General features: G+C 39.3%; 2 protein-coding genes across 3 annotated transcripts in view; one reads left to right on the top strand and one right to left on the bottom strand.

Annotated features, from left to right (window-relative positions):
* The window catches only part of arl15a (ADP-ribosylation factor-like 15a), a 140,624-nt gene extending 134,793 nt beyond the window's left edge, over positions 1-5,831 (top strand). The window contains exon 9 of one of the 2 annotated variants that reach the window (XR_005639600.1): positions 5,746-5,831. The gene's annotated coding sequence lies outside the window, so the exon portion shown is untranslated. Of the gene's footprint in view, positions 1-5,731 lie in introns of both variants that reach the window. The other variant, XR_005639601.1, reaches the window with a different exon arrangement.
* Positions 107-27,471, bottom strand: ndufs4 (NADH:ubiquinone oxidoreductase subunit S4). The gene is given in 5 exon segments (XM_039804611.1): positions 107-313; positions 5,453-5,508; positions 5,758-5,942; positions 24,011-24,089; positions 27,324-27,471. Coding segments are annotated over 5 exon segments (528 nt in total). The 5' UTR covers positions 27,428-27,471; the 3' UTR covers positions 107-209.
* Positions 27,472-27,632: the final 161 nt, after the last annotated feature.

Below are 27,632 nucleotides of genomic sequence, written 5' to 3'. Positions count from 1 at the left end.
GCACAACTCGACTCAGAGAACAAACACTTCATTAATTTGGTAGACTACGTTTGGTAGTCAGTAATGAGGTGAATGTTTGACGAATAAAGCAATAATGACCCAAAAGTTTGGTTTACACGTATATAATTATGAATTTATTGACAATAATGATACAGATCTGCTGTGGGACAAACTGAGGTCAAGCCAACTAACAGATGGGTGTCTTCAGTTTACTTAGCAGACCTCCTGGTCCTCTTGTCCCAGGAGAAGTTTGCGCCGTAGGATTTCACCCGGGGCTTTGAGCTCATCTTCTCTGTTATATCGTAGCTCCAACCTGAAGGAAAAACATCAGAGTAAGTGATGGGGGCGAGAACGTCACGTATATTCACTTTGGATGAGTTCCAAACACAATGAGGTGTTTTGTAGACATCAACAGGCTGTGTGTAGTCAGAACAGCACCAATCACTTTCATGGTGCAATAAACAGAATAAGCCAGTTTTCCTTTGCTTAGTTTCAACAAACTTTCCCAGATGGTTCAGTTCTCGGAGTCAAAGTGAACTTTCCGGTTCGAGCACCAAGACTGAAAACTACATCAACTGTTCTAAACTTTTCCTAACGCAAGAGGACTGTTTGGAATGGTATTATGATCTTGTTAGTCCATCCAAATTAATGTTTTGTTACTTGATTTCTTGTGAGGCCCACACGTCGTCATCAGACACATCTTTGTTTCAATAAAAGTATTTTAATCACAATCACCTGATGCCAATGCTGGTTTGGTCTCTGCTAGTCTCTGGCTAGCAGGCTCTGAGGTTATCTTCAAGAATCTGATTACGCATGGCCGGGTTGGCTCAGTGGGTAGAGCAGGCGCACATACAGTGCCTTGCGAAAGTATTCGGCCCCTTGAACGTTCGACCTTTTGCCACATTTCAGGCCTCAAACATAAAGATATAAAACTGTAATTTTTTGTGAAGAATCAACAACAAGTGGGTCCCAATTATGAAGTGGAACGAAATTCATTGGCTATTTCAAACTTTTTAACAAATAAAAACTGAAAAAGTGGGCGTGCAAAATTATTCAGCCCCTTTACTTTCAGTGCAGCAAACTCTCTCCAGAAGTTCAGTGAGGATCTCTGAATGATCCAATGTTGACCTAAATGACTAATAATGATAAATAGAATCCACCTGTGTGTAATCAAGTGCCCTACGTAAATTGCACCTGCTCTGTGATAGTCTCAGAGGTCCGTGTAAGCGAGAGCATCATGAAGAACAAGGAACACACCAGGCAGGTCCGAGATACTGTTGTGGAGAAGTTTAAAGCCGGATTTGGATACAAAAAGATTTCCCAAGCTTTAAACATCCCAAGGAGCACTGTGCAAGCGATAATATTGAAATGGAAGGAGTATCAGACCACTACAAATCTACGAAGACCCGGCCCGTCCCTCTAAACTTTCAGCTCATACAATGAGAAGACTGATCAGAGATGCAGCCAAGAGGCCCATGATCACTCTGGATGAACTGCAGAGACCTACAGCTGAGGTGGGAGACTCTGTCCATAGGACAACAATCAGTCGTATACTGCACAAATTCGGCCTTTATGGAAGAGTGGCAAGAAGAAAGCCATTTCTTAAAGATATCCATAAAAATGTCGTTTAAAGTTTGCCAAAAGCCACCTGGGAGACACACCAAACATGTGGAAGAAGGTGCTGTGGTCAGATGAAACCAAAATCGAACTTTTGGCAACAATGCAAAACGTTATGTTTGGCGTAAAAGCAACACAGCTCATCACCCTGAACCCACCATCCCCACGGTCAAACATGGTGGTGGCAGCATCATGGTTTGGGCCTGCTTTTCTTCAGCAGGGACAGGGAAGATGGTTAAAATTGATGGGAAGATGGATTGAGCCAAATACAGGACCATTCTGGAAGAAAACCTGATGGAGTCTGCAAAAGACCTGAGACTGGGACGGAGATTTGTCTTCCAACAAGACAATGATCCAAAACATAAAGCAAAATCTACAATGGAATGGTTCACAAATAAACATATCCAGGTGTTAGAATGGCCAAGTCAAAGTCCAGACCTGAATCCAATCGAGAATCTGTGGAAAGAACGGAAAACTGCTGTTCACAAACGCTCTCCATCCAACCTCACTGAGCTCGAGCGGTTTTGCAAGGAGGAATGGGCAAAAATGTCAGTCTCTCGATGTGCAAAACTGATAGAGACATACCCCAAGCGACTTACAGCTGTAATCGCAGCAAAAGGTGGCGCTACAAAGTATTAACTTAAGGGGGCTGAATAATTTTGCACGCCCAATATTTCAGTTTTTTATTTGTTTAAAAGGTTTGAAATATCCAATAAATTTCGTTCCACTTCATGATTGTGTCCCACTTGTTGTTGATTCTTCACAAAAAATTACAGTTTTATATCTTTATGTTTGAGGCCTGAAATGTGGCAAAAGGTCAAAAAGTTCAAAGGGGGGGCGAATAATACTTTCGCAAGGCACTGTATACTTGGAGGTTTATGCCATGTCTTCCCCCTCTCTCTCTCCCCTTTTTCACCTAGCTGTCCTATCAATTAAAGGCAGCAAAGCGCCAAAAAAAGAATCTTTTAAAAAAAAAAGAATCTTTAAAAAAAAAAGAAGAAAATATCTGATTACACATGTATCTTTCCTGAAAATAAAATTAAGTATTTAGAGGGTTAAAAGATAGATTCTGTTTTCCAGAATCACATATCTGATTTCCAAAACTGAATTTCTTCCATTTTCAATTATACATTTATCCATTGATATACACAAATACATTGTAAACATTCTCATATTGTATTATGTACAGTACAGGCCAAAAGTTTGGACACACCTTCTCATTCAATGTTTTTCTTATTTACATTGTAGATTCTCACTGAAGGCATCAAAACTATGAATGAACACATATAGAATTATGTACTTAACAAAAAAGTGTGAAATAACTGAAAACATGTCTTATATTTTAGATTCTTCAAAGTAGCCACCCTTTGCTTTTTTGATAACTCTGCAAACCCTTGGTGTTCTCTCAATGAGCTTCATGAGGTAGTCACCTGAAATGGTTTTCACTTCACAGGTGTGCTTTGTCAGGGTTAATTAGTGGAATTTGTTCCCTTATTAATAAAAAAGCAAAGGGTGGCTACTTTGAAGAATCTAAAATATAAGACATGTTTTCAGTTATTTCACACTTTTTTGTTAAGTACATAATTCCATGTGTTCATTCATAGTTTTGATGCTATCAGTGAGAATCTACAATGTAAATAGTCATGAAAATAAAAAGGAAACGCATTGAATGAGAAGGTGTGTCCAAACTTTTGGCCTGTACTGTATATCATTTTTATAAACAATAATGTAAGCTTGACTGTTGAAAAAAAAAAATATATATATATAATATATATATATATATATACACACATATACATACACACACACGGTCAAAAGTTTATAACACCCCAATTTTTCCAGGTTTTTATTGAAATTCATGCAGTTCAATGTCTTATTGTACTCTGAAATGAAAGAATAGAACAAATGAACAAGTTAAAAAAAAAAAAAAAATCATGTAGCCCCCTTTGGCAGATATAACAGCTGAATACACTCGTGGCATTCTTTCTACAATGGAAATCAAATATTCTTCAGAAAGTTCTTCCCAACTCTGTTGCAGAAGTTCCCATAAATGTGTGGCACTTGTAGGATGCTTTGCTTTCACTTTTCTGTCCAGTTCATCCCAAACCAGCTCAATGGGGTTTAAGTCTGGTGACTGTGCTGGCCACTCCATGTTTTTAAGCTTGCCATCTTGTTCTTTTTTGCTAAGGTAGTTCTGGCATAGCTTGGACTTATGTTTTGGGTCATTATCTTGCTGTAGGATGAACCCCTGACCAACTAGGCGCATACCAGAGGGTACTGCATGGTGCTGCAAAATGCTGTGGTAGCCATTTTGGTTCAGGGTGCCCTTCACTCTGTACAAATCATCGACCCTGGATCCAGCAAAACAGCCCCAGACCGTCACGCCTCCTCCATGTTTGACAGTTGATGTCACACACTGAGGAACCGTCCTTTCGCCTACTCGACGGCGTACACAAATCCTGCGTGATGAACCGAAGATTTCCAATTTTGATTCATCAGTCCATAGCACCTTCTTCCAGTCTTCAGTAGTCCACTGACGATGTTTCTTGGCCCAGACAAGCCTGTTTTTCTTATTCTGACGTCTTAGCAATGGCTTTCTTGCTGCAACCTGACCTATCAAACCTGCAGCTCCAAGTCTCTCTTTCCAGTTGAAACTGAGACTTGCTTATTACGACCACTATTAAGCTGTGCTTGAAGCTGTTGTCCTGTGAGCCGCCTATCACGCAAGCTGTTGACTCTCAGAAACTTGTCTTCTGATTCTGTTGTGGCTTTGGGTCTGCCAGACCTCTTCCTGTCAGAGTTTCCCCCAGTTTCTAAGTGCCATTTGATGGTGAAGAATACTGTACTTACTGACACCTTGACTTTCTTCGCAATTTCTCTGTAGGAAAGACCAACATTCTTAAGTGTTATGATGTTCCGTCTCTCTTCCATTGTTAATTGCCTTTTCCCCGCCATTTTTATAGCAACACACTACTTTCTGCAGTACTATACTGTTCAAATAATGCTCACGAGCATATGGTACCACAGTGTGTTCCAACAATACTTTTATACAAACAGAGGGGGTTGTAAGTAATCCAGACATGTTGGATCACCTGTGGGAATTGGTAGCACCAAAGTTCAAAGCTTGATCAACCTCCATGGCTGCAGAACAGCTTTACGTTGTTAACCTATTTCTTGTTCCCTGAAAAGGGCCTTTTTGTAAAATACTGAAATGTACATTATTTTTCAGTTTTGGGTAACCTTACTTTTTTTTTTAACCTCAGGCCACCACTTACCTTTGTACCATTTCAAGCTATTCATTGGACTTGAACTGCTAAAATTTCAATAAAAAACAAAAAAAATTGGAGTGTTCTAAAACCTTTGACCGGTAGTGTATATATAATAAAAATGTACGATGGGATCAAAGTGCACATTAATCCAGATTAAATCTAGTCTCCTGCACCAACCAAATCACTCTCTGATGCAGTAAATGTGAACAAACTTGTTATCAGCATCCCAATCCTCCTACTAACAATGGTACCTCCAACGATTAATTCTTATCCAACAAATTTTAATAAAAAAATCTTTAAAAATCTCCTTAAATTGTGTTTATTTAAACTTTTACTTACTGTAGGCTTAACAGTCTGATCTTTCCACTGACTGATTTTGTTAGAAGTCCAAGGAATATGTGTGTGTGTGTGTGTGTGTGTGTGTATCATTATTGTGTGTGTGGTTTTTAAAACTGAACCAATTAGCCATTATTAGTAAAGGCATTGCATTCACTGTTATATTTTGTTTTATACAAAAGGCATGCTTTTCCATGTAAAATATTGGAAAATTCTTAAATAAATGTTACCATTTTTCCAGCTGCAAAGCCATGCATCTTCCTTGGAGGAGATAACCATGTTGGATTCCCAGGGATGCGCCGTAGAAGCGAGCAGGAACAGGTTGCTACACTGTAAGGCACCAGACCATAGTTGGAGGGATCACAGCACCAAGAATTTATCAAATGTATATATTTATAAATACTTTGAGGCGACTAATTTTGAGAGTTTGGGCAATATAACTAAACTTGACTTGATAACGAAAATCATTTGGTAAAAGTAGGATGAAAAGAGGAATAATCTCATTTCAGTGTATGTGCTGTAGAAGTTGGCAGGTGCAGGTTCTTACGTTGAGGCCCAGCCCATCAGCGGGTTCTCCCAGCGCTCCCTGGTGTCAAAGTCCATCTTCCACTTCTTGGTGCCGTTGACTCCTGACTGCATGGCCGTTTTGGTGGGAACAAAGATGTGGACCTTGCGTGTTTTGATGTGCTCCTCTGGGACTCCTGTTAGACTGGTGATGTCCTGAGGGACAGACAGGAACAAAGAACACCCTACTGTCAGTAACATTGCTGATGGGAATTACCTCATTTACAGAAAGGACCTACAACCAAGTGTGACTTCGTTCGATCGCACTTAATGCTACAAACACGTTCATGCTGATGTGAGTCCAGCTACGGATTTGCAAACATGCGGGCAAAGGACTGAATGAAAACTTTAAAAACCAAGTAATACTAATAATCCTCTATTTACCCTATCACCTGTTAATTTCATTTTATTAATTGTCGTTTTTGTCCTTTAAAGCTGCCCCATCCTCTATTTTCACTATTACAATGATGTGTATATACATTATGTGTATTGATTTGTATGTGCTTTTGTTTCTTCTGTCAAAGCACTTTGTAAACATTTTTAAAGGTGCTGTGCCATAGGGCTGGACGATATGGAGAAAACCAGATATCGCGATATTCTTGACCAAATACCTCGATATCAATATTGCGGCGATATTCTAGGGTTGGTGCTTTAACAAAATATCTTCACACTTAGATTTTAGATAAATAATCATCAGTAATGTGGACATAATGTCTAAGTGGGGAAAAGGCAAATAATAGAACAGCTACAACAGTCTGGTAAGTTCAGAAAAGTACATCGCTTTACTGTAATGCAGCCTTTAAAACCAGGAAAAGACAACACTTATGTCGTATCGCGATATTACGATATCCAAAATCTAAGACGATATCTAGTCTCATATAACGATATCGATATAATAGCAATATATTGCCCAGCTCTACTATGCAAGTAAAGTTATTATTGTCCAGTAACGATCATTAACACTACAGAGAATAATTAATTATTATTATAAAATGTATATTAAGTAAATGATTTATGGAGAATTAATCAGTGCCACCCCTTTGTAAGCAATAAAACATGGAACTTTAACTCAAAAACAAAACAAAAACCAAAAGTAGTCAAAGCATCCTATTTATGCTACCATTGGTATGAAAATAACAAATTGACATGTTTTTGGTTGCAGAGCAGCCGGCGGTCGTTCAGAACCATTCAGACTTTGATTTGACTTTGTGACTGATGTCTTTCTCTTCCTCTACAAAGAGTTCATGCAAAGATATATGTGTGTGTTTGTTGGAAAAAGGTCATCTGACAGTTAGCTTGCAGGTGTTATAAAATACAACTTGAAGCTCTGGCAACGGGTTCCCAGTGTAGAAAAATGGGAGTTAGGAAAATGTTTAGCGGCTATAAAAAGTACTTTATATTTTATATTTTTGTACTTCACATCCATCTGTAGAGATTTATATTCACTTTTCAAGTGAATATAAATCTCGGGGTCAAAAATAGCTCTAATACATCTTAGAGAAGACATGAAGAATCCAAGGAGTGAACACTTTTTATAGATACTTTAAAATACACCAAGAGCTTGGGTTGTACTTTTATTGTTTTTGAGATCTGGTGTTAATTTTTGTCACAGCCAACACAACTGTTGCAACTACAAATACAAATAAATATACTAGTATAGTACAAATACTTTCCTGTGCTTTTTTAACCTGTGAGAATTTTGCTGTGATTTAGTTTTTAATGTTGCATTTAATCCAACAACAGTGTTCAATGGGCTGAGAACTTCTCTCAGAAGTTTGTTCAATAATTCACATTTTAGTTTTTTAGGCTTTAAATGTGTTTACAATTTTAGTATAACTGAAACCCAAGATAAGAAACATAGATTACATATGTGAAAGGTTTGATACTGGATTCAGAGAACAAATTTAACATAATAGCCATCTTTATGTTGTTATTCATACTGTCTTGCATCGAGGTGGATGAAATTAATGCCTAATACTTGAGGTGATTTATTCTAGACCATCAGAAAGTAGGCCAACGCGACAAGAGAAGGAGGAGGGGCCTTTGAGCGTACTAAATGCATATTCCTGAGCAACTGGAGCCCCTTCAAGCTCCTATCAAGGATCTGGTCCAATTCTTCAGGGAATTAGCAAACAAGCAATGGGAAGTCGGCGACAAAACACAGACCAACCTCCCAGCATGCAGGCACCAGCCACCCAAGACTCAGGGCTTTCCAGGGCGCTCTCCTTTCAATACAAGAATTTTACACATTTCAATGGCCATTACAACTTCAAAGAATAAAATTTTCATCATTGTCTGTCATCTGCCAGTTGATTTGTAGAAAGGGGGTCGTTTTGCATGAACTCTACACAAAAGCCCGCCTTTCCTTTGGCAAAGGAGCTTCCACTGCAATTTAAGCCTAGTAAATTACAGGTCCAACTGCTAAACTACTGCTTGTTTCACTGAAACCTCTTTTGCCATGCTCAGTTGCAAGACCAGACTGAATTTAATCATAAACAAGATCTGCACATTGAAAAGATTGTTAAAATGAAAGGGAAAAGACGAACAAAGAGAGGGGGACTTCACAAGTGCTTGGTAATTATTTCCGGCTGCCCTATCTACTTAACCTTAACAATTCCTTCTTGTCACAGAGAGGAGGAAAACATGTTCTCTTCACCCAAAGGGGGTAATGGTGGACGGTTCATGACACAATAACACACAGGACAGTGTGAGAGAGCAACAAAATGAAAGGGGTGTTCATCTTGGAGCTGCAGCAGGTGATCAAAAATGTTTTGAAACATTGCTTTCTGCAGGATATACAGTAAGTTTTTTTTATTTTTAATGGATAATGTGAAAAACATCTGTACTTCAGAGGTAAGAAAAACTTCCTGGTGAGTTTTGGAGAAAAAGCCAAAAACAATTAAAATACTTTGTACACAGTGAACCATAACACTTTTGGAGGGGAAAAGATCATGTACAAAAAGGACCGTTTGAGTTGAGGTAAATCAAATTTGCAGTCAGAAACATTCAACAGTTCTGTGGTCTGGTGTGTTCTGGGGGATATATATGCATGAAAATCCCTCTCCGAGACGCATTAGAAATTATACCCTTGGGATTAGCAGGCCAGACTATGGTTACGCGTATGTACGTTACATAAACCATAACTGACACATGAGGCCCATGTATGGTAAACTGCCGCAATAATTTGTCCAGATGTAGCAGACCTTAAATCACATCTTAGGCGTGGATGAGCACAAAAGGTTCTTCATGAATGAGGGAGGATGTGTCAAAACAAAAGCTCTGCCAAATCACTGAAAACACTCTGCTCATTATCTGGCATTGTTTGCAAAAATAAGAGTCTAGACTTCTATGATACTTGCATGCATTACACTGAAAGCTAGGAGGGTTATCGGCATAACAGACTCACCCACAATACCCGGATTCACAAAGGGAATGATTGGGGCTGGAATGTGGTGTGTTCCCAGGAAGACTAGAGAGGGCCATCACAAAAGGAAAACCCACTCGGTGGGCACTTTTTCTTCTGCCACGTACAGGAAGCAAAATGAGAACTATCAAGTTTGACACTATTCACAGGGCCTTCACGGGGCCCTACAATACCTGGCTGGGCAGGCAGAATGCTGGGCTTAAGAAAGGGGGGAAAAAGGCTGGCAAAGTCTCCGTCACGTGAAAGCGTGTCGATATTTCTGACACCTCCAGGCTACGTGCCAAATAAAGAGCATAGGGGCTTGTCGCTGCGGGGCCGCTGGGCCCACCAGAATGCTGAAAGCTGGTACCCCTAATGCTCCAACAGAGACCTGGGACAGAAGATTTCGGTGTACACAAGATTCAAAGACCTCGATAAGCTTAAGTGGGGAAAACTGAAGGAAATAACAAGATATCAAAAAGCAAGGAAAGTATAAGGAATAGTTTTCTTGGTGCAGAGTTGCCTCTAAATCAAAACATTTGTGGAAGGAACTGTATTCGGAATAATGTGAACGAAACAAAACTTTTTCAACTTTTCCATCTTGGTATTCATTTCTCCACTTACAGAAGTTTCCTTCGTATTTGTAAATAAGCTTGGGTGTAGATCGAGAAAATCAATTAAACTGATTACAAGATGTGATATCCATCTTATTCCACTTGGTAGAAACCATTTAACATATTTGAAAAACAAGAGAAAGCTATAATCAGACAAAATTACTATTTTGTTTCACTTAATTATTCAGCATAACGTCCTATCCATGTAAGCTTTTTCTGTTCGGGTTGTTACCAATAAGCAGTGGATGACGAATATTTCCTATCATGTCAGTCAAAGAAATATGCTGATATACATTTTGTGAAATGCATTTGTTGGCTTTCTGGGCTAGAGTTAGATGAAATTATTAATACCACTGATACCATTAAATATGAAACTACAGCCAGGAAACGGTTAGCTAAGCTTAGCATAAAGACTGGAAACAGCTCTATGCAAAAGTAAAAAAAAAAATACAGCTCTAAAGCTCAATATAATAATATAATGTATAACTAACATGTTACATCTTAGTTATTAAAACCAAATGACGGCTCACATAAAAACGACAGGTTGTGGTTTCACAGGGAGTTTTGTGTTGGGCTATTTCTCAGCCGGGAGCAGTAACTATAAGGAGTCTGGTTGTCATGGTGGGGTTGCCAGGCAATCCACTGTTGTTTCACTAAGTCAACCAACAACCTGTATAGCTGCGTCAATCTCATCCATGCTGGACAAAAATAGGGGGCACAGGAGGGTGACATCTCTATTCTTAACCCCGCCTACAAACCTCATTGGCTCTTGTTTGTCAAACCAGAGAAACAGCTGTCAATGAGCACAACACACGACCAAATTGGGCTGAAACCAGGCAAATAGAAATCATCTTCCTCTATAACTGTATGTGTTCTTCACTGGTCTCCTAGCCACTACTGTACCCAAATCGTTTAATACATTTGGTCAAATTCAGATGATATGCAGGTAAATATTTACATTTGCTGCAGTTAAAAAGTGGTTTGCCAGTAAAAAGATGTCCCTAAATAATGATGCATCATTGAAAAAAAACAAAAAAACATGAGCATTTCAAGCAGACAATTTTGATGAAAATATTGATTGCATGGAGAGGTGAGGATAACAGTTCATACTGGGGTACTTGAGCAAATGTAGACGAGCACTTGAAAAAAGGCAGATATCAGGACCTGGTCTTCTGAATACATTACTGTTCATTCACTTAGTGAATTGAATATGCCTGTCTTATTCACTCAATCACCTGATATTCCCTTTGCATCTATTTAGAAAGATAATTTCAAACCTAAAATAAACCATTAAAAAAGGAAATTCACATCTGTTCTTGCAATGATCCTGGACGGCTCAACTATGATTAACTCCCCAATAAACCAGAGAAGTGAGACTGTGTGAGGCAGACATTAAGTTACTTTATTGACTTTATTAACTCATTCTTTGTTTAAGTCAGTTAATGAAGCAAACATTCTGTGGTTACAGCTTCTCCAATGTGAGGATTTTTCTGCTTTTATATTGTTGGAAACAAATATTTTTGGGTTTTGGACTGTTTGGGCAGAACAAAACATTTAAAAGACATCACCATGGGTTAAGGCGACAATTTCTTTTCTTTTTTTACTATAATTTTTTTTCAACAAACCAAATAATCAATGAATTGAAAACATAATCAACCGATTAATCTATATAATAATGAAAGTAATCATCAGTTATAGAAGTATAGCCCAGATACAGGGTTAAATTGTCTACTCATCTGTACTGGTGGTCCTTTCTTTTAAGGCTTGTTAGGGTTTACAAATCTAAACTTGAGGTACAGAGTGTATTTCCCTGTTAGTACAGTAACCAAACAGTACTACAAATAAACAAATAAAGGATGTCTGTGCATGACTGGCTCAGACAAAACTACTACCACATTGTTATGGGTAATGGTGGACACCGTCACACAAGTACAGTGCAGCCATTAGCACTTTATAGAGTCTTGGTGCACAAGGCCCAAACCATCCACCTGACCCCCACTGTCCAGGCAATAACCAGACCAAGAGCCTCACTCATCAGCCTCCGCCAGTTCCCACCTTCAGACATCTTTGAAGTGGAGAAAGCGTGCCAATTACTGATTGGACAGAGGGGGCGTCTCTAATAGAAACAAATATTATGTTGCTTCCTCATGTGTGGGAGTGGTTCAACACTGGAGAACGAGAAGCAGCTGGCATGAGGGTCATCTCAAATCTCACATTACACATACCAGCGAGGATCGGAAAGGACAGAGAAGGGGGTCATTTATGAATATGTTGGATGCAGACACACTTGTTTGTTTGTGTGTTGTACAGCATTGCAAAGACAACAGTTATGTCTTCTTTTTTTTTTTTTAAGTAAAATGCTTTATAAATAACCCCAAACTATCATAATATATCAAGCAAAAATGCCAAAAACATTCTCAGGGTTCAGCTTTTCAAAATTGAGGATGTGCTGCTTTTCTCTGTTTTATATCATTGTAAGCTGAATATCTTTGAGTTTTGAACTGTTAGTCAGACAAAGCAAGCAATATAATGATTTGTCACTTTATTTTTACATTTTATTTTCTAAATGATTAATTAAAAGAAATAGTTGACAGATTAATTGATAATGAAAATAATCATTAGTAAGCAGTGCAATGATAGTACACATTTACTTAGTAGTGCACATTAAGGCTGTTACTAACGACTATTCTCTTTGCTCATTAATCTACCAACTATTCTACCAATTTGACAATTAATTGTTTGGGCTATAGAATGTCAGCAAATAGCAAAACGTCAAAACATCACAAGTTCCCAGAGCCCATGACAACGTCTTTTTTTGTCTGACCAACGTTAGAAAACCAAAAAGATATTTAGTGTAATATCATAGACGACAAAATCTCCTTACAACTAATAAATGAATTGGCTAATTGGTCTAGCTTTAGTACACTTGTTAGGTTGTGAAATAAAATATCTGTAAAATCATGTAAGGAATTATTACATTAGCTTTTTGTTGTTATGATTACCTACAATAAAAAGGTTACTTTAGAAACTTTAGAAACCAGACTTGCGATACTAGTTTGTAAAATTAGAAAAAGAGCTGCTAGCAATAAAAAACAACTAGCATGAATAAATGGAAATGTAGGCAAACTGAAGTAGCAAGCCTTTCTTTATCTGCTCTGCAAAACACAACACTTAGCAGCTAGACACTTCCTAAAACTACCCAGCGCTGACAGGGCTAGAGTCCTCTTAAGAGGCTTAATCTCTATGGAAGAGAGTGTTAATGAATGAAATACTATTTAGTGGATGATACATAATAAAGCCTCTTGTCTGGCACTCTTCAAAGACCAACATCCTCTGACCCACTACTCCAAACTTGAGCCGAGAGATTTTTTGCACAAGCGCGCCATATAAGAGGGCAACCAGACAAAACAGACACTTAAGTTGTCTATGTGCGAAGGAGGGAGAAAGGGTGGGAGAGGAGGATGAGAGGGAAAGGGGGTGGGGTGGTGAATGTGGTCTGCTCCACTGTAGGTCACTCTGTGTCTGAGGCTAGACAGGCTTAGAGAATATACACCCCTGTACTGCAGACTTAAACTGCTTGTGCTAAATATATCCTCATAGTTGGCATAGCTGGATTTTATTGTGGTTCTGTGTCTTCGTTGTCCTACACGCTTATTTTATTGCAATTGCCAAAAGTGAAAGCAAATACCTGTCTGAAGTCGCAGTGGTTGAGGGTGCTTTGCCCAATGACACTCTAAAAACATTTAATTCTGCTGAAATTGAGTGTCACTAAGCAAACTGCAAGCTCTAAGAGGGAGAGGATCGTATGTTAACCAGCTTTCTTTGAGTGACTTCTGTATCAGGGAAGTTTCTGATACCTTTGCATGATAAATCTTGACTGACAAAGTCAGGCTCTTTTAATCTGATTTCAATTTAGGTTTTTAAAAACAACCAACAACAACAACCTGCCTTCAAACTCCACAACGTTACCACAATCAAACCCGACATCTTTTGTCCAGATGTGATGTGAGCAAGCAAGCACTGTGCTCTAAATACGCACAAAAACAAAGATTTCAGATTAGCAAACTTAACATGCCAAGGATCAAATGGTCCTACAAATTTAATACTCTCTTCCTCTCCCCGTCTACCTCCCTTCTTCCCCCTCGATTCCCCGCACTCTAATAACTGTCCTCCTCTGTCTCGTAAAACCCTAGTGCCTTTAGAGAACTCTATAACAAGGCTTCACAAGCCCTTTAAGATTATGGTGTTGTCTTTATGTCGAGAGAGGGAGTGCACTTGGCCACAGCTGAAGCAGGAGTAGATGTTCAGGCATAAGTGGGAGATGTTTTATTATCGCATATTGAAGCAGCTGCTAAGGTTTTAACCGCAGTTGTTTCTGCAAAAGGCCAGAGAGTAAGGCGAAGGCCTGACTCTAATTGAAGGAGGTCGCAGACATTCCGTGTAAAGCCGTGTATCAGTGGCCAGCCAGCCGGACCCTGGGAGCTGCCCAGCATGCTTAATCAAACAGTAATTACAAACAAAAGCAGTGGGCACTGTAGGGAACAGCTTTAGGCAGTGGAGCTCCATCATGCAGGTCTTTTTATTCAGGATTATATCTGAAATTCAGACAATGCCTTTAAAGTTTTGCTCGGACAAATATCAAACTTAAGATGGCTTTGTCATTCATGTGAGCTTTGAAAGAAGCGAACTAGGGTTGCTATAAATGATTGTCCCATTATTGTTTTTATCTGCTGTCTGCGATCTTAATAATCTATCAATTGTTCAGTCAATAAAATGTCAGGAAAAAGTAAAAAAAAAAAAATGGTCATCACTAAAGTCTATGGTGACATCATTAAGTTGTGTGTTTTTTCTGACAAACAGTCCAAAACCCAAAGATACTTAAACATACAATATGTAATTTTCTGCTGCTAGGGGTCTCTCAATCAAAACAATAACAAAAGACGGAGCAATGCCGCCATTGCAGTCAGTTTCTCTCCTGGTAGGAATTCTTTATTGGTCATCATTGGCCGATACTTGATACGTGATACTTCTCTGTAGTTATATCACTACGAGCAACAGTAATTTCATCCATTGCTATTATAAAAACATGTAAAGACCCTTTAATGACTAATCAAAACAGTTGGCCGTTGTGTCTGTGTCTGCAGCCTCCTGAAATATTGTTCACAAATGCCATTAAAATCCTCTTCACTGGATTTGTTCAAATGTTTGACCTGCAGGAGATTCTTGCCCTCCATAGCCTAAATTTGACTGTAATAGAGAGGACCAAAAAAACTGTAGAGGCGCAAGTTCCTGCAAGGTTTGCATTTTTTGGGAAAATGAGAACTAAGGACAACAATATTAGTGACACACAAACATTCAGACAGAGTTTTTTTTGGAGTGAATTCAAAATATAATTTACCCAGGCCAAAATGCAACCTCATCTAAATGAGGTTATTTAGAAATGTTCACTGTACAACAAGCAGCACACCACATTCTCCTAATGCTGATTGAGGGGGACAGCGTGCAAACCCAGCATTACCTATCTCAGTGGATCGAGACCTTTGATTGGTCTAACCAGAAAGCAATTCACACTTATTGACAGCCTGATGAATGACTAGCGTGCCGACATATGCTGAATTCCCAAAGGGAGAGTGCTCTCATTGCCCTCTTCCATGTGAGATGGAGACCACTGTACTGTAAACAGCTGAGGGCCTCTCTTATTGGTCTGTCTGGGTGAGAATTAGAGTACTTCCCGCTGTCGCCAGCAACAGCATGCCACAAAGGAACCTCTGTGGCCGACAACACTGAAGTGGCCACTGTATTTTTCGTGAGTCTCAGGGTGTCTCACAAACTTTTTTCCATGCAAGCTTCTTTTCTTTCACCCCCTCCCCATTTTTTAGAGGCCCTTTTTTTTCCTCTCCTCTGCTGTTCCTCTCAGTGGCCCCTACTGAGAGGACAGAGACAGACACTCCGCCCAGCCAAAGGTTTGTCTGCCAGTATGGTCAGCTTTGCTTTGGAACAAAAGCGCACTGACGCTGCCCACACACAGCAAACCCCCCCAAACAAGTCCACAACAGACTCCCACATTCTCCCCAAACTCCCTCTTTCTCTGTTATCTCCTATCTCCTTCTTCTTTTAATGACAAAGCATTCACTCCAAAGATCCTTCTTTGTTTTGTACAGTTGGTACATTTCTAACCATGGTCACTTCAAATGCACGCTTATTGCTGTTTAGGCTGTGCTTTAGCACTTCGTATAATGAAAAGAGGCACCAAGGAAATGAAAAATAAAGCTAAATACAGCTGTGCCACATAATTCATTTGAAGGGTATTTCAGAACAATGGCTTCATAGTCACCCATTGACCTGTGAAATAGCTTTGATTACACATTTTTAATTGAAACTTGTGCCTCAAGTGATTTGGAGCTATGCTGTGCCCAAGCCATGCCAGTTGACAAGAGTAAGACTGCTCTCCGAAAGTCATGAAACAAAGCCACAGATGTTGTCTCCAACTGGTATGTAAATGGACAAAAATACAGAATTTTAGCTTCATAGGAATTTGTGTCAAAAATCCAAAATTTTATCATTCAGTACATTTACATGAACTTAAATAATTGGTTACAGTTGGCTTTATCCAGTCATTTTCATACACATAACAGTGTTCTATGCATTCAACTAGATGATTAGCGCCGCTGCTTTAAAAAAAAATCTTGGTCTATAAAACTTCAGAAAAATGTCCATCCCAGTTTGTCAAGGTCCAAGGTGTTGTCTTTAAATACCTTTTTTTGTCAGTCCCAAAACTAAAGATGTTCATATGTATGATATAAGAGAGAAAAGCAGGAAATATCCACATTTCAGAGGCTGAAAACCAGGTTACTACAGGGCATGTAAACACATTTCCCAATATTCTGTGTAACACACGTGTACACATACAAATTTATTTGCCCTCACAAGATGGGTATATAAATGGTAACCCTTTTTGATAAGGGTGGATAAAATATTTTACAAAAATTTAGCATAAATATACACTCACCTTAAAGATTACTAGGAACACCTATAAGATTTCTCGTTAATGCAATTATCTAATCAACCAATCACATGACAGCTGCTTCAATGCCTTTTGGGGCGTGGTCCAGGTCTAGACAATCCCCTGAACTCCAAACTGAATGTCAGAATGGGAAAGAAAGGTGATCTAAGCAACTTTGAGTGTGGCATGGTTGTTGGTGCCAGACGGGCTGGTCTGAGTATTTCACAATCTGCTCAGTTACTGGGATTTTCACGCACAACCATTTCTAGGGTTTACAGTTTACAAAGAATGGTCTGGAAAAGGAAAAACATCCAGTATGCTGCAGTCCTGGGGGGCCAAAATGCCTTGTTGATGCTAGAGGTCAGAGGAGAATGGGTTGACTTCAAGCTGAAAGAAGATCAACTTTGACTCAAATAACCACTCGTTACAACCGAGGTATGCAACAAAGCATTTGTGAAGCCACAACACAAACAACCTTGAGGCGGATGGGCTACACCAGCAGAAGACCCCACCGGGCACCACTCATCTCCACTAAAAAATAGGAAAATGAGGCTACAATTTGCACGAGCTCACCAAAATTGGACAGTTGAAGACTGTAAAAATGTTGCCTCGTCTGAGGAGTCTCAATTTCTGTTGAGACATTCAGATGGTAGAGTCAGAATTTGGCGTAAACAGAATGAGAACATGGATCCGTCATGCCTTGTTACCACTGGGCAGGCTTGGTGGGGGTGGTTTACTGGTGTGGGGGATGTTTTCTTGGCACACTTTAGGCCCCGTAGTACCAATTGGGCATTGTTTAAATGCCACAGCCTACCTGAGCATCGTTCTGACCATGTCCATCCCTTTATGACAACCACATACCCATCCTCTGATGGCTACTTCCAGCAGGATAATGCACCAGGTCACAAAGCTCGAATCATTTCAAATTAGTTTCTTGAACATGACAATGAGTTCACTGTACTAAAATGGCTCCCACAGTCACCAGATCTCAACCCAGAGAGAACAGCTTTGGGATGTGGTGGAACGGGAGCTTCGTGCCCTGGATGTGCATCCCCCAAATCTCCATCAACTGCAAGATGCTATCATCTCAATATGGGCCAACATTTCTAAAGAATGCCACGAAGAATTAAGGCAGTTCTGAAGGCGAAAGGGGGTTAAACACGATATTAGTAGGGTGTTCCTAATAATCCTTTAGGTGAGTGTACAAATCACTGTCTTGGGTAGTTCAACCACATATGTGAAAAAAAAGTTGTGTAAAGCCTTTTGTGGCTACAGAGGGAGCTGTGTGAAATCTGAGAAATTGCTTCAAGTGACGTAACTTAGGTTACCAGACTTCTGTAGCCCGCTCTCATCTCTGCTTGACGCTAGCAGCTTGAGACTAATAGCATTACACACCTGAACCTCTGACCAAAATGTCAACAGTTAAGTTAACCGTGAGACCAACAAATTCATAGAAGTGCCGTGGAGTACTCTTTTGATCATATTTCATTATTGAGGAGTGTACACAAATCAAAAGAATAGCTACAATGCTAAAGTTCTTGGCGATTCTGGACAAAATCACCAAGTAAACTAGATAATAAGAGCCCAAAATGTAAGATTAAAGGTGCTGTAGGTAGGATTGCAAAGATCCAGGACTTAGCCAAATTTTTTTTAACATCGACAACTTCTCAGTCCCTCCCCCCTTTCTGCTAAAGCCCAAAACGGTCTCCTAAGCCCCTCCCCCCACAAGGGAGAATGAATGCATGTGCATGAGCAGTGATTGAGAAGCAGTTAGACACCCCCCCTGGCCCTGATTGGTGCATCTGAACAGGGAGTGGTGGACTTTTGCAAATCACACTACAGGCTGTAGGTGGTGCCAGAGGAGCCAGATTCTATTTTTTTTTTTTATTACCTGCTTCATGTAGTTCTACTGGAACATAGGGTCAGTTTCAGCAAATATGACAAAGTTAGTTTTATAAGTCTTACCTACTGCACCTTTAAGCTAACAAATGTATGCTGCCTCAAGGACAATGGAGCAGATAACTAATTCCAATCTGTGCGGTCTAATTTACTGTAAAAGTGACAGTGTGGACCCTGTGTAATTTTATGAAGAGGACAAAACCCAGCTGGATAAGACCTGTACAGTATGCAAGTTATGTCTAGGGCTGTATCCGTTTTATTCGTTCGATGGGTAGGTATTTGATTTTCAATTTTGGGATTTTTTTTGGGAAAGTTGAGTCTGATTCAACTTTTGGAGAAAAGCAACCCAACGTCAACCTGCTGTGGGCAATCATGTAACTTTAACCAGCTATCAGACCAATGGCATAGGCAGAAATTGTAATTTGGATGGGCCAGTACAAAGTGAGTGGGCCATCTTTTCCCAGAAAAGCAGCACGGTGGCTCAGTGGTTAGCACTTCTGCCTCATAGCAAGTTGGCACTGCAGAGTTCGATCACCGATCGTGGGCAGAGTTCGATCCCCGCCAGCCTTTCTTTGTGGAGTTTGCATGTTTTTCTCGTGTTTGCGTGGGTTCCCTCCGGGTGCTTCGGTTTCCTCCCACCATAAAGACATGGTGGGAGGTATATCCTATTCAGGCTAAAATATATTTAGACTGGCAGAACCAGTAGCATCGTCTTTAAAGTAGGGCTGTAGCGATACACTAATCTCACGATACGATACACGATATTCAGCTCACGATACGAGATATATATATATATATATATATAAAAAACGATATTCAGTCAACGATACGTTTCGATATAATTCGATACACTTACATCATTTTCTGGGGGGGACAGAGTGATTTTGGTGACATCTTGTGAGTGTTCCATTTACTTGGATTTAATTAATTGAACTGAAAACATCAATTACACAATATATGTCTCTGACTGGACAGAGTCTACAGCAGGGATCATCAACTAAATTTTTTTCAGAATTTTTCTAAGCACTCTGGCGGCCGGACTTTCAAATAAAGAAAATAAAATGAATTTATACCTAATACGCCTATTCTTGTTCGAAATTTTCACTTTCTTACTGAATTAATGAATAAATTTATTTATATAATGTATTAGTGTGAGCAAACTCCTAAAAAACATGGACACTCCATAATGATAACTGGCTCTTTAACTAGAAAAAGATCTCAGACTAGGAGGCAGTTCACTGAGGAGTGATGGTTAAAGTCTGTGATAATGGAAAAATTATTGTAGTATGCAGCATCCTGATTGGTGGAAAATGCTTGCAGAAAGAAAGGCTGTTGTCAGGTAAACATGTCACTGTCAAAGACGCTGAAGCGCAAAGTTGACGTGGAAAAGCCAAAAGCCCAGCTTTAATGGTGAATGGACTGATAAGCAGGCTATGCACTCGTCATGTATGCCTCATTTGCAATGAAACGATGTTGTTGCAAAATAATACAACCAGCATCATCAACATCACTCGAACATAACGATCGCGTCATTCACGTGCATATTAAGTAGCTCCAGATTGTCCGCTCTAGCGGAGTTTGGTTTGTTCAGCCAGCAGTGAGGTTTACAAGAATTTGTCAAAATTTCCAGATTCCCGGGAACCTAAGCAAAACAGTTAGACTACAAACCAACAGCTTTTGTTTTAGCTTGTTTGTAAAAATTCGCTATTTGCAGAGTAGAGCTGTGTTTGCGTAAAACAGCGCGGTGGACTGAGCAGATTGAAATATTGCTTTCTACATGTTTATGCTGGTCTACACAGGTGAGTGCAGTGATAAGTATTGACTTTCTACTCACGAAGGTTTAATTGTAGCCTATTTACAGAAAAGAGACCAGCGCGAGTTCATCTGCCGCAGCGGCCGTTGGTAACTCTGTATCGTTCCCAGTCAGGTGCTGCGTGTTTTAACCTTTAACGCGCACACATCTCGGCTCAGCAGTGTGTGTGGAGCTCGGGCATCGCTGTACAGAATCCCGGCATGTGAATAGAGATGTAAATACAGGGGGCTGGGTTTTTGCTCTAAATGCTTGAAATGATAAATAACAGAACGCATTTTTTCCTCTTTACATTTTGTGAATTAAAAGCTTTGGCGGCGGGCCGCCAGTTGATGTTTGCTGCTCTACAGTGACAGTAGCGGCTGGCTGACCAAATCGCTCTTCCTGCAACGTGAACGGGGGTAAACACGGGTGATTTGAATGGGACTTATGTATCGATACTCGCGGCTTAAAAATCGATACTTTCTTGGGGGAAAAAATATCGATTTATATCGCAGAATCGATAAAATTGCTCAGCCTTACTTTACAGTGCACAGCACTGTTGATAATTAACCATTTTATTGCACAAAGTGGCAATTTAACATAAACCCAAACAGCAGAGAAGGTGATAACATACAGCATGACATAGCATACATCAGACAGAAATCGCACATGTAAGATATCCCTTGTGCATTCATTACAGCATTGTTGCTTCAGTACTATGGTCAGCTCACAAGCAGCAAATACGCAACCTGCTGTTTACACACATCAGCAGTAAAAGAAAATCAAAGAATGAAAACTTCCAGCCGAGCATTGTTTGAATTAAGAAAGATATAATGAAAAGTAGGCCGCACAGCTCCAAATCTTAGACAGTGTATTTGCTGCACGGCAGTGACAAGGATCAAAGAAAACAAAGACTCTGTCACTCAAAGATAAGTTATCTTCTTATTTAATATTCTAATATAATGTGGTGTTTCAGCTCTGTCATCAGCGTTCATGATTTCTTACTAAACAGGAAGATTATTTACTTACCTGTGAGTGCCGGAGTTTTTGTTTTCTTTGAATTAAGAAAGAACACATCAAACCAACTCCTCTCTCACTGATGGGCGGTCAGCTTCGCTGGAAAAATGTCTGCACATGCTACAGAAAAGTGCGTCCTTATTTACGCTGTATTCCAACCAAGAAAACTGTCCATACCACTTTGAGGAGAAGCCATTGTTGTGTCAGTAACTTTACAGTACATTGTCTGAAAAGCTAGCTAGCTAGCTGCTGAAGGCAGCCCTGAGCCTGTCGGAACCATAAGGATACATTGAAAATTATTCTGTAATCAAAATAAAATCGGCACCTAGAGATTCCCAGCCTCATCTCCATTTTCCTCTATTCTTTGCTAATGGTCACTGTCTCTTGAGTGAATAGTAGATATAATTTGTCGAACAGTGAGTTGGAAATGTGCAGGTAAACTCAACATCTGTTGCTCCAAATAAATATATACCATATTGGTCCGAAGATGTTTTTTTTACCTGGAAATACATCTGAAAAAGTGAGGTCGTCTTATATTTGGGGTCTAGACTTTTTTTTATGTTTAAACAACCACAACAACAGATGAAACACGAAACGAGTAAAACGCGTGTTGCCCTCCTAACTGAAGCGAGTCACCGTCCCTCACAGCTAGCTAGTGCCAGCGCCTGAAACATGCAGAGACACAGTGATCGTCTCGAACTGGTTTTAGAACGTAAGGGACATCACCTGTTTCAACAGCCAATAGAGAAGTCAGCTGGTCAAGTCAGCTATAAACTATAGAAATGAAATGATCCATAATCCATTTTATTTTAATGTTACAAACTTACAAAGCTGGTCGAAATGGCAGAGTTTTAGACGGAGCCTCAACGACCGCCCGAAAGCACGGTAATGTTATGTGGTCAAGCCAGATAGACTGAAGAGAGAGAGAGAGAGCGCCCAGCGGCGTTAGAACAAAGCAATGAATCAGAGAAATAAAACGTGTTTTCACCGATTCATCACTAGAAGCGTAACTGTAGCAATCAGAGATGGTCCGATACCAATTTTTTGCTTCCCAATACCGATTCTGATACCTGAACTTGCGTATTGGCCGATACCGAGTACTGATCCGATACCAGTGTGTCAAATATTTTATTATGTTTTAACAACTGTATACTACTATCCCTGTATGGATGTGATATGATTTCTATCTTTGTTGTCTGGCTCAGGTTAAACTCTCATGAACGAACACAAATGAATGCCTCAGAACTTTCTTTTGTTATCCAGTTTGACAGTCACTTATAATGGAAAAAGAACATAAATAAACTACTTTAACATAGATTTTCTTTAGGAATTTATTACGTGGTATCGGATCGGTGCATAAACTCCAGTACTTCCCGATACCGATACCAGCGTTTTAGGCAGTATCGGAACATCTCTAGTAGCAATCATCTCACTATTACTAACATTATAGACATTCATATTTAGATGCAACAAATGATATATCCAGCTACAAAAAAAAGCCTAAAAGTTGGAAGTTAGAACGGAAGTACAACGAGGCGATGTCATGGAGATGATACACAAAAAATGCAAACAGCCAGAGAAATCTTAATGAGGCCAATTTCCAGAACTGAAGGCCTTGGAAATATTTACCGTTAATTTAAATGTGACACTTTTATCTAAAATGATATTGAAAATATTATTTTATTTAAAAGATGATTAGTCAATGTGTTTTTATTAGAATTATATTTGGTCTTCAAAAAGTATTTTTCCAAAAATGAGTCTTGAAAGAGGGGGGGGGTCGTCTTATATTCGGACCAATACGGTAATTAAAAATTTCAAACCAAATGCTGAAGGTTTTTTTGGGGATGGTTCAACTTCATGATCATTTTGGAGGCTGTAGTTTGGGGTATTGTTAAAAAGTATTGCATTACACAGATGGGTGTTTTATAACATTAAGTGTATCCTCATTGATATAGCTTAGGGGTGAATAAATATAAGAAAACAAAAACCATCATTAAAACTGTACACTGTAACCTGATTGTGTACATTAGTACGTAACTGGTGGTCTTTGGCCAGTGGATCCATAAAATGTACAATATGCATTCGTTACTGATCATGAAACTTGTTGGTCCATGCCGCAAATGTTGCTTTTTGAATTTAAATTAAAGCTGATCTGAATTTCAGTGGCATCCAACATTGTCATATTAAACTAGTTTTTCACCTGAACTACATTTAGTAAACTGTTTAGTAGTTGGAGTAACTTCTTTAATAACTTCAACATCAACAGTAAAAGTTGGGAGGAGTATGAAGAGGAACTGGCAAGAACACAAAAAAACAAACAATGATAACTTTTGCCATTACCATCTTATTGTTACAAAAGCCTACTGTAATGAGCTCATTTTGGCAGCGGATTAGGAGCAGGGGGTTTGTTACAATTTTTCCAGGAAGGTAATTGGAGGACAGTAGATCAGACAAACATCAATCTCTGTGTCACGTTGACCATGGAGGGATCCTTACCAATTTCTCATCAACGGTAATAAGTTGCGTGTCTTGTCCTGGTTTCCCTGCCAGCCTCGATGTTGATGTGCTTGTAGACCTGAAAACCATTAGATAGACGTTACACGAAGAGGACAAACAACCAAAGGCAGACTACAAACAAAGAAGTAAATTACACAAACAAATGGCACTCTGCAATCATTGACTATCTTAGAGAAAGTGTTGGGTTGAGGATACAGTGAAAAGGAAGAGACAAGACAAGGAGGGAACCCCCCCCACCTATTAGTTCTGTCTGGTGAATCTCTGGCAGACTCTCGCTCTCATCCTAATGACAGGACGTGCTTAATGTTGGCTGTGGTCAACTGTCAGGCAAGGACTGTGCAGCTCTTTGTGAATGTGCAGTCATGTCCTGTCACAAAACGGCAATGTGCGGTCAAAGCTCAGACAGGGAATGGCTATTCCAGATAATGCCTTGATAATCGCAATTTTACATTTATTTCAAATGTATGACCTTAACATCAAGAATTACCGCTACATAATCTCATATTTCAATTAAAACATGAAGAAAAAAATTAGAGCGGTGGTCTACTTCTTACATTTCATAGTTTTATAAATGAAATGCTTGGAGCTTTTGGCTGATGATAGGATGAAGTGTATCATTATACAAGGTTACTTAATATTTTACAAAGCAACTGTTCAAAGGTCAAAGAAGAATTGACTGATCAATCAATAATGAAAATAGCTTTTAGTTGTATTATTCTTCAAATAGGGACCACGTGCAACAGCTTGTTACAATATTTTCTATTGATCTGCCTTTTGCCTTACTTCACTAAAGACATTTTGTTTCAAAAGCCAACTTTCTTAGCCAACAAACTGTCTCATTTAATAAAAGGCATGCATTTCTTACCATCAGTATCTTTATGAACTCACATTAAGGCCATGACAACCATTGGACAACACCATGTATCTTTTGGTTAAGCAATGCAATTAAACCGGCAATTAAATCTATTATTCAATTAGTCTACCTCATTTTGTGCAAGAGGAGGTCAATGACTAATTATAAAAGCTGAGGAGGCCATCACTTGTATTGTGTAAATAGAAAGCCTCACAATGTTTCATTCTGTGAGGCAAAACAAACCCTAAAAGTAACAAAAACTGTCTTAATACACGTCTTTCTGCAGTATGCAATATATCACACCTTGGTAAACTGAGTATGAAAAACTGCCCTGCCTAAATGTTCACTATTTACCTCTGTACATGACGAAGAGCCACTTTAAGCTTGAAATGTTTAAAAAAAGATATAACTTCTTATTAGAGATGCACCGATAGACCGGCCGGTGGCCGGAATTGGCCGGTTTTCACGTGCTCGGCCATGACCGGCAGGTCAGTCTGACATATACCGATTTCATGCCGGTCAATGCTACAATTAACTGACAACATAAGTTCTCAAGGACGCATGGACACACGGACGCGATAGCACAGTCTCTTTTTCCTTTCTCTCAACTTTTCCGGCGTGTGTCACGCGTACCCACTTGCGGTGTGAAGCGCGTGTCCGCACTATTCTCGCACATGTAGGGAACCTCGTGAATTAACCTGCAACATGTCAGCTGTTTGGAAATTCTTCAGCATGTGTGCAGAAGATAACAAGTTTGCAATATGCAACACCTGCAAGGAAAAAGTAGGGCATGGAGGGATGACACCAAAAACCAAAATCACATTTGTTTTGTTGGATATCGGATGTGAAAAGAAGGAAATGGTTCTAACATTGCACTTTAGATGTGTGAGTTTCCCACACCAGGAGTAATTTATATAGTTCTATTTTATAGTGATCCATTATCTGTTCAGAAAATGTTCTATGTTCTGTGCAAAATGTTCTATTAAAGAAAAGATAGAAAATAAATATTTGTGTGTGCCGGAATTGGCTAAAATTGGTATCGGCTGGCCAAACTCAAAGAAAATCGGAATCGGCCTAGAAAGTTGTAATCGGTGCATCTCTACTTCTTATAACACAATTAGTATTAATAATTCAACAGTGGCAGGCAGGTTTAAAATCCATGAAGGTATATGTCAGTTGACACCAACAGATGTCTGCCAGGCCACATGCTTAGAGCTGAGATATACTGACAAAATAAAATATTGTTAATATTCTTGATTCAGTACCTTAATATAATATGGCAATATTGAGGCTAATGTTATTGCTATTGGTGCTTTTTTCTCCAATATTTTGTTTAAGATTAAAGAATTATAATGTGGCCTGCAAACTAAATCTGTGTTGATATGATAGCCAAGCAATCACTGATTATCTCATTAAGCTTGTAAAATGAGTCAAATCAGATTTGAAAACCATAATTTAACTTCCCTTGCTGCCAGGAAAACATAACATTGCTGTATCCAAGCAACTGTTTCCCAAAGTCACAAACAGTATCTACTGTCATATAATTGTATCAAATGTTATAGGGTGTATTTCCCTACTCTATACCAACCCCAGAAAACGCACATTCCTATAATGTACCTACAAAAATTTAAAGGTACGTTTTTATTCTTGTCACCAACTCATTTACTGCAGCTGACTTCTGGGTGGTTGGCATAACTTTTGATTAAATAACGTCTATTTTATATTAGATAAGACTTTTCTGATTACTGTGGGTAAAATTTTTGGAGCAGCACTGGATAAATTTTTACAGCAAAGGCAAGTAACATTACTATGAACAGATGTAATTTCAAGACGCATTTTGCTGGAGCATTATTATTAGTACAGTAGTGTGCTGTCATTCTAAGTGCACATTACACAATGAATAACATAGAAAGGAACAGAATATGGCCAGTAATGTTATATATTATATAAAACTGTGACAAATAATGCAGGATCGTGTCTGTTACTGCAAGAAACCATGGATGTATTATAAGAACACGCATTGTGTCTAAACATAACAAGCGTTGACTGTGTCGTGTTATTTTGATGCTAGTTGTTAGCTTCCTCGCAACCACCAGTGAGCAACCTACATTTGACTGTAAGGTTAGCTGTTGGGTTGAAGTTAGCTGTAGTAAAACAGCCAGAGACATTGATCTTTCCAGTGAGGTCTGTTTTTCAAATAAAATTCCTGTCTCGCTGAATATATTCGTTCTGGTATGCAGCACATGTGTGGAACATTGAGCAACGTTTAATTGCGTTAGCTCTTAAACTAATTTCTAGCTAGACCTAGCATTAACGTTAGCTAGCTAGTTAGCTGGCTAGCCGAGTGCTGTAAGGACACGGGATTTCATTGACATCAGCTAACACCCTAACCACTTCAAAGACTAAATATGCGAGCAAGAACAATATATATGAAATTACCTGATAGGATTTAAGACCAATTTATAAACTGCATTGACCGCAGATAAACGCCCCAAGCCGAGAAGTGACATTGAGGACGCCATGATTGTTGTCAACAATGACATACGGAGTCCGCGAAGGAACAAACAGTGCGAGGAGTGGGTGACGAAGACAGCTGGCAAAGAGATGGAGGACTGATGCCAGCAGCTAAAATTACTTTACATGGATGCGTTACATACAGCGAGACATGTCCAGGCATATCTAGCGTCTATTTACGCCGCGGATGTTTGTTTCATATCACAAATAACGATGGGGATGGTGTTAATGGAA

The sequence above is a fragment of the Perca fluviatilis genome, chromosome 6 (genome assembly GCF_010015445.1).
Source record: "Perca fluviatilis chromosome 6, GENO_Pfluv_1.0, whole genome shotgun sequence".
In the NCBI taxonomy this organism is placed as follows: Eukaryota; Metazoa; Chordata; class Actinopteri; order Perciformes; family Percidae; genus Perca; species Perca fluviatilis.
The sequence above is the reverse complement of the archived record's forward strand: the minus strand, read 5'-3'. Positions and strand labels throughout refer to the sequence as shown.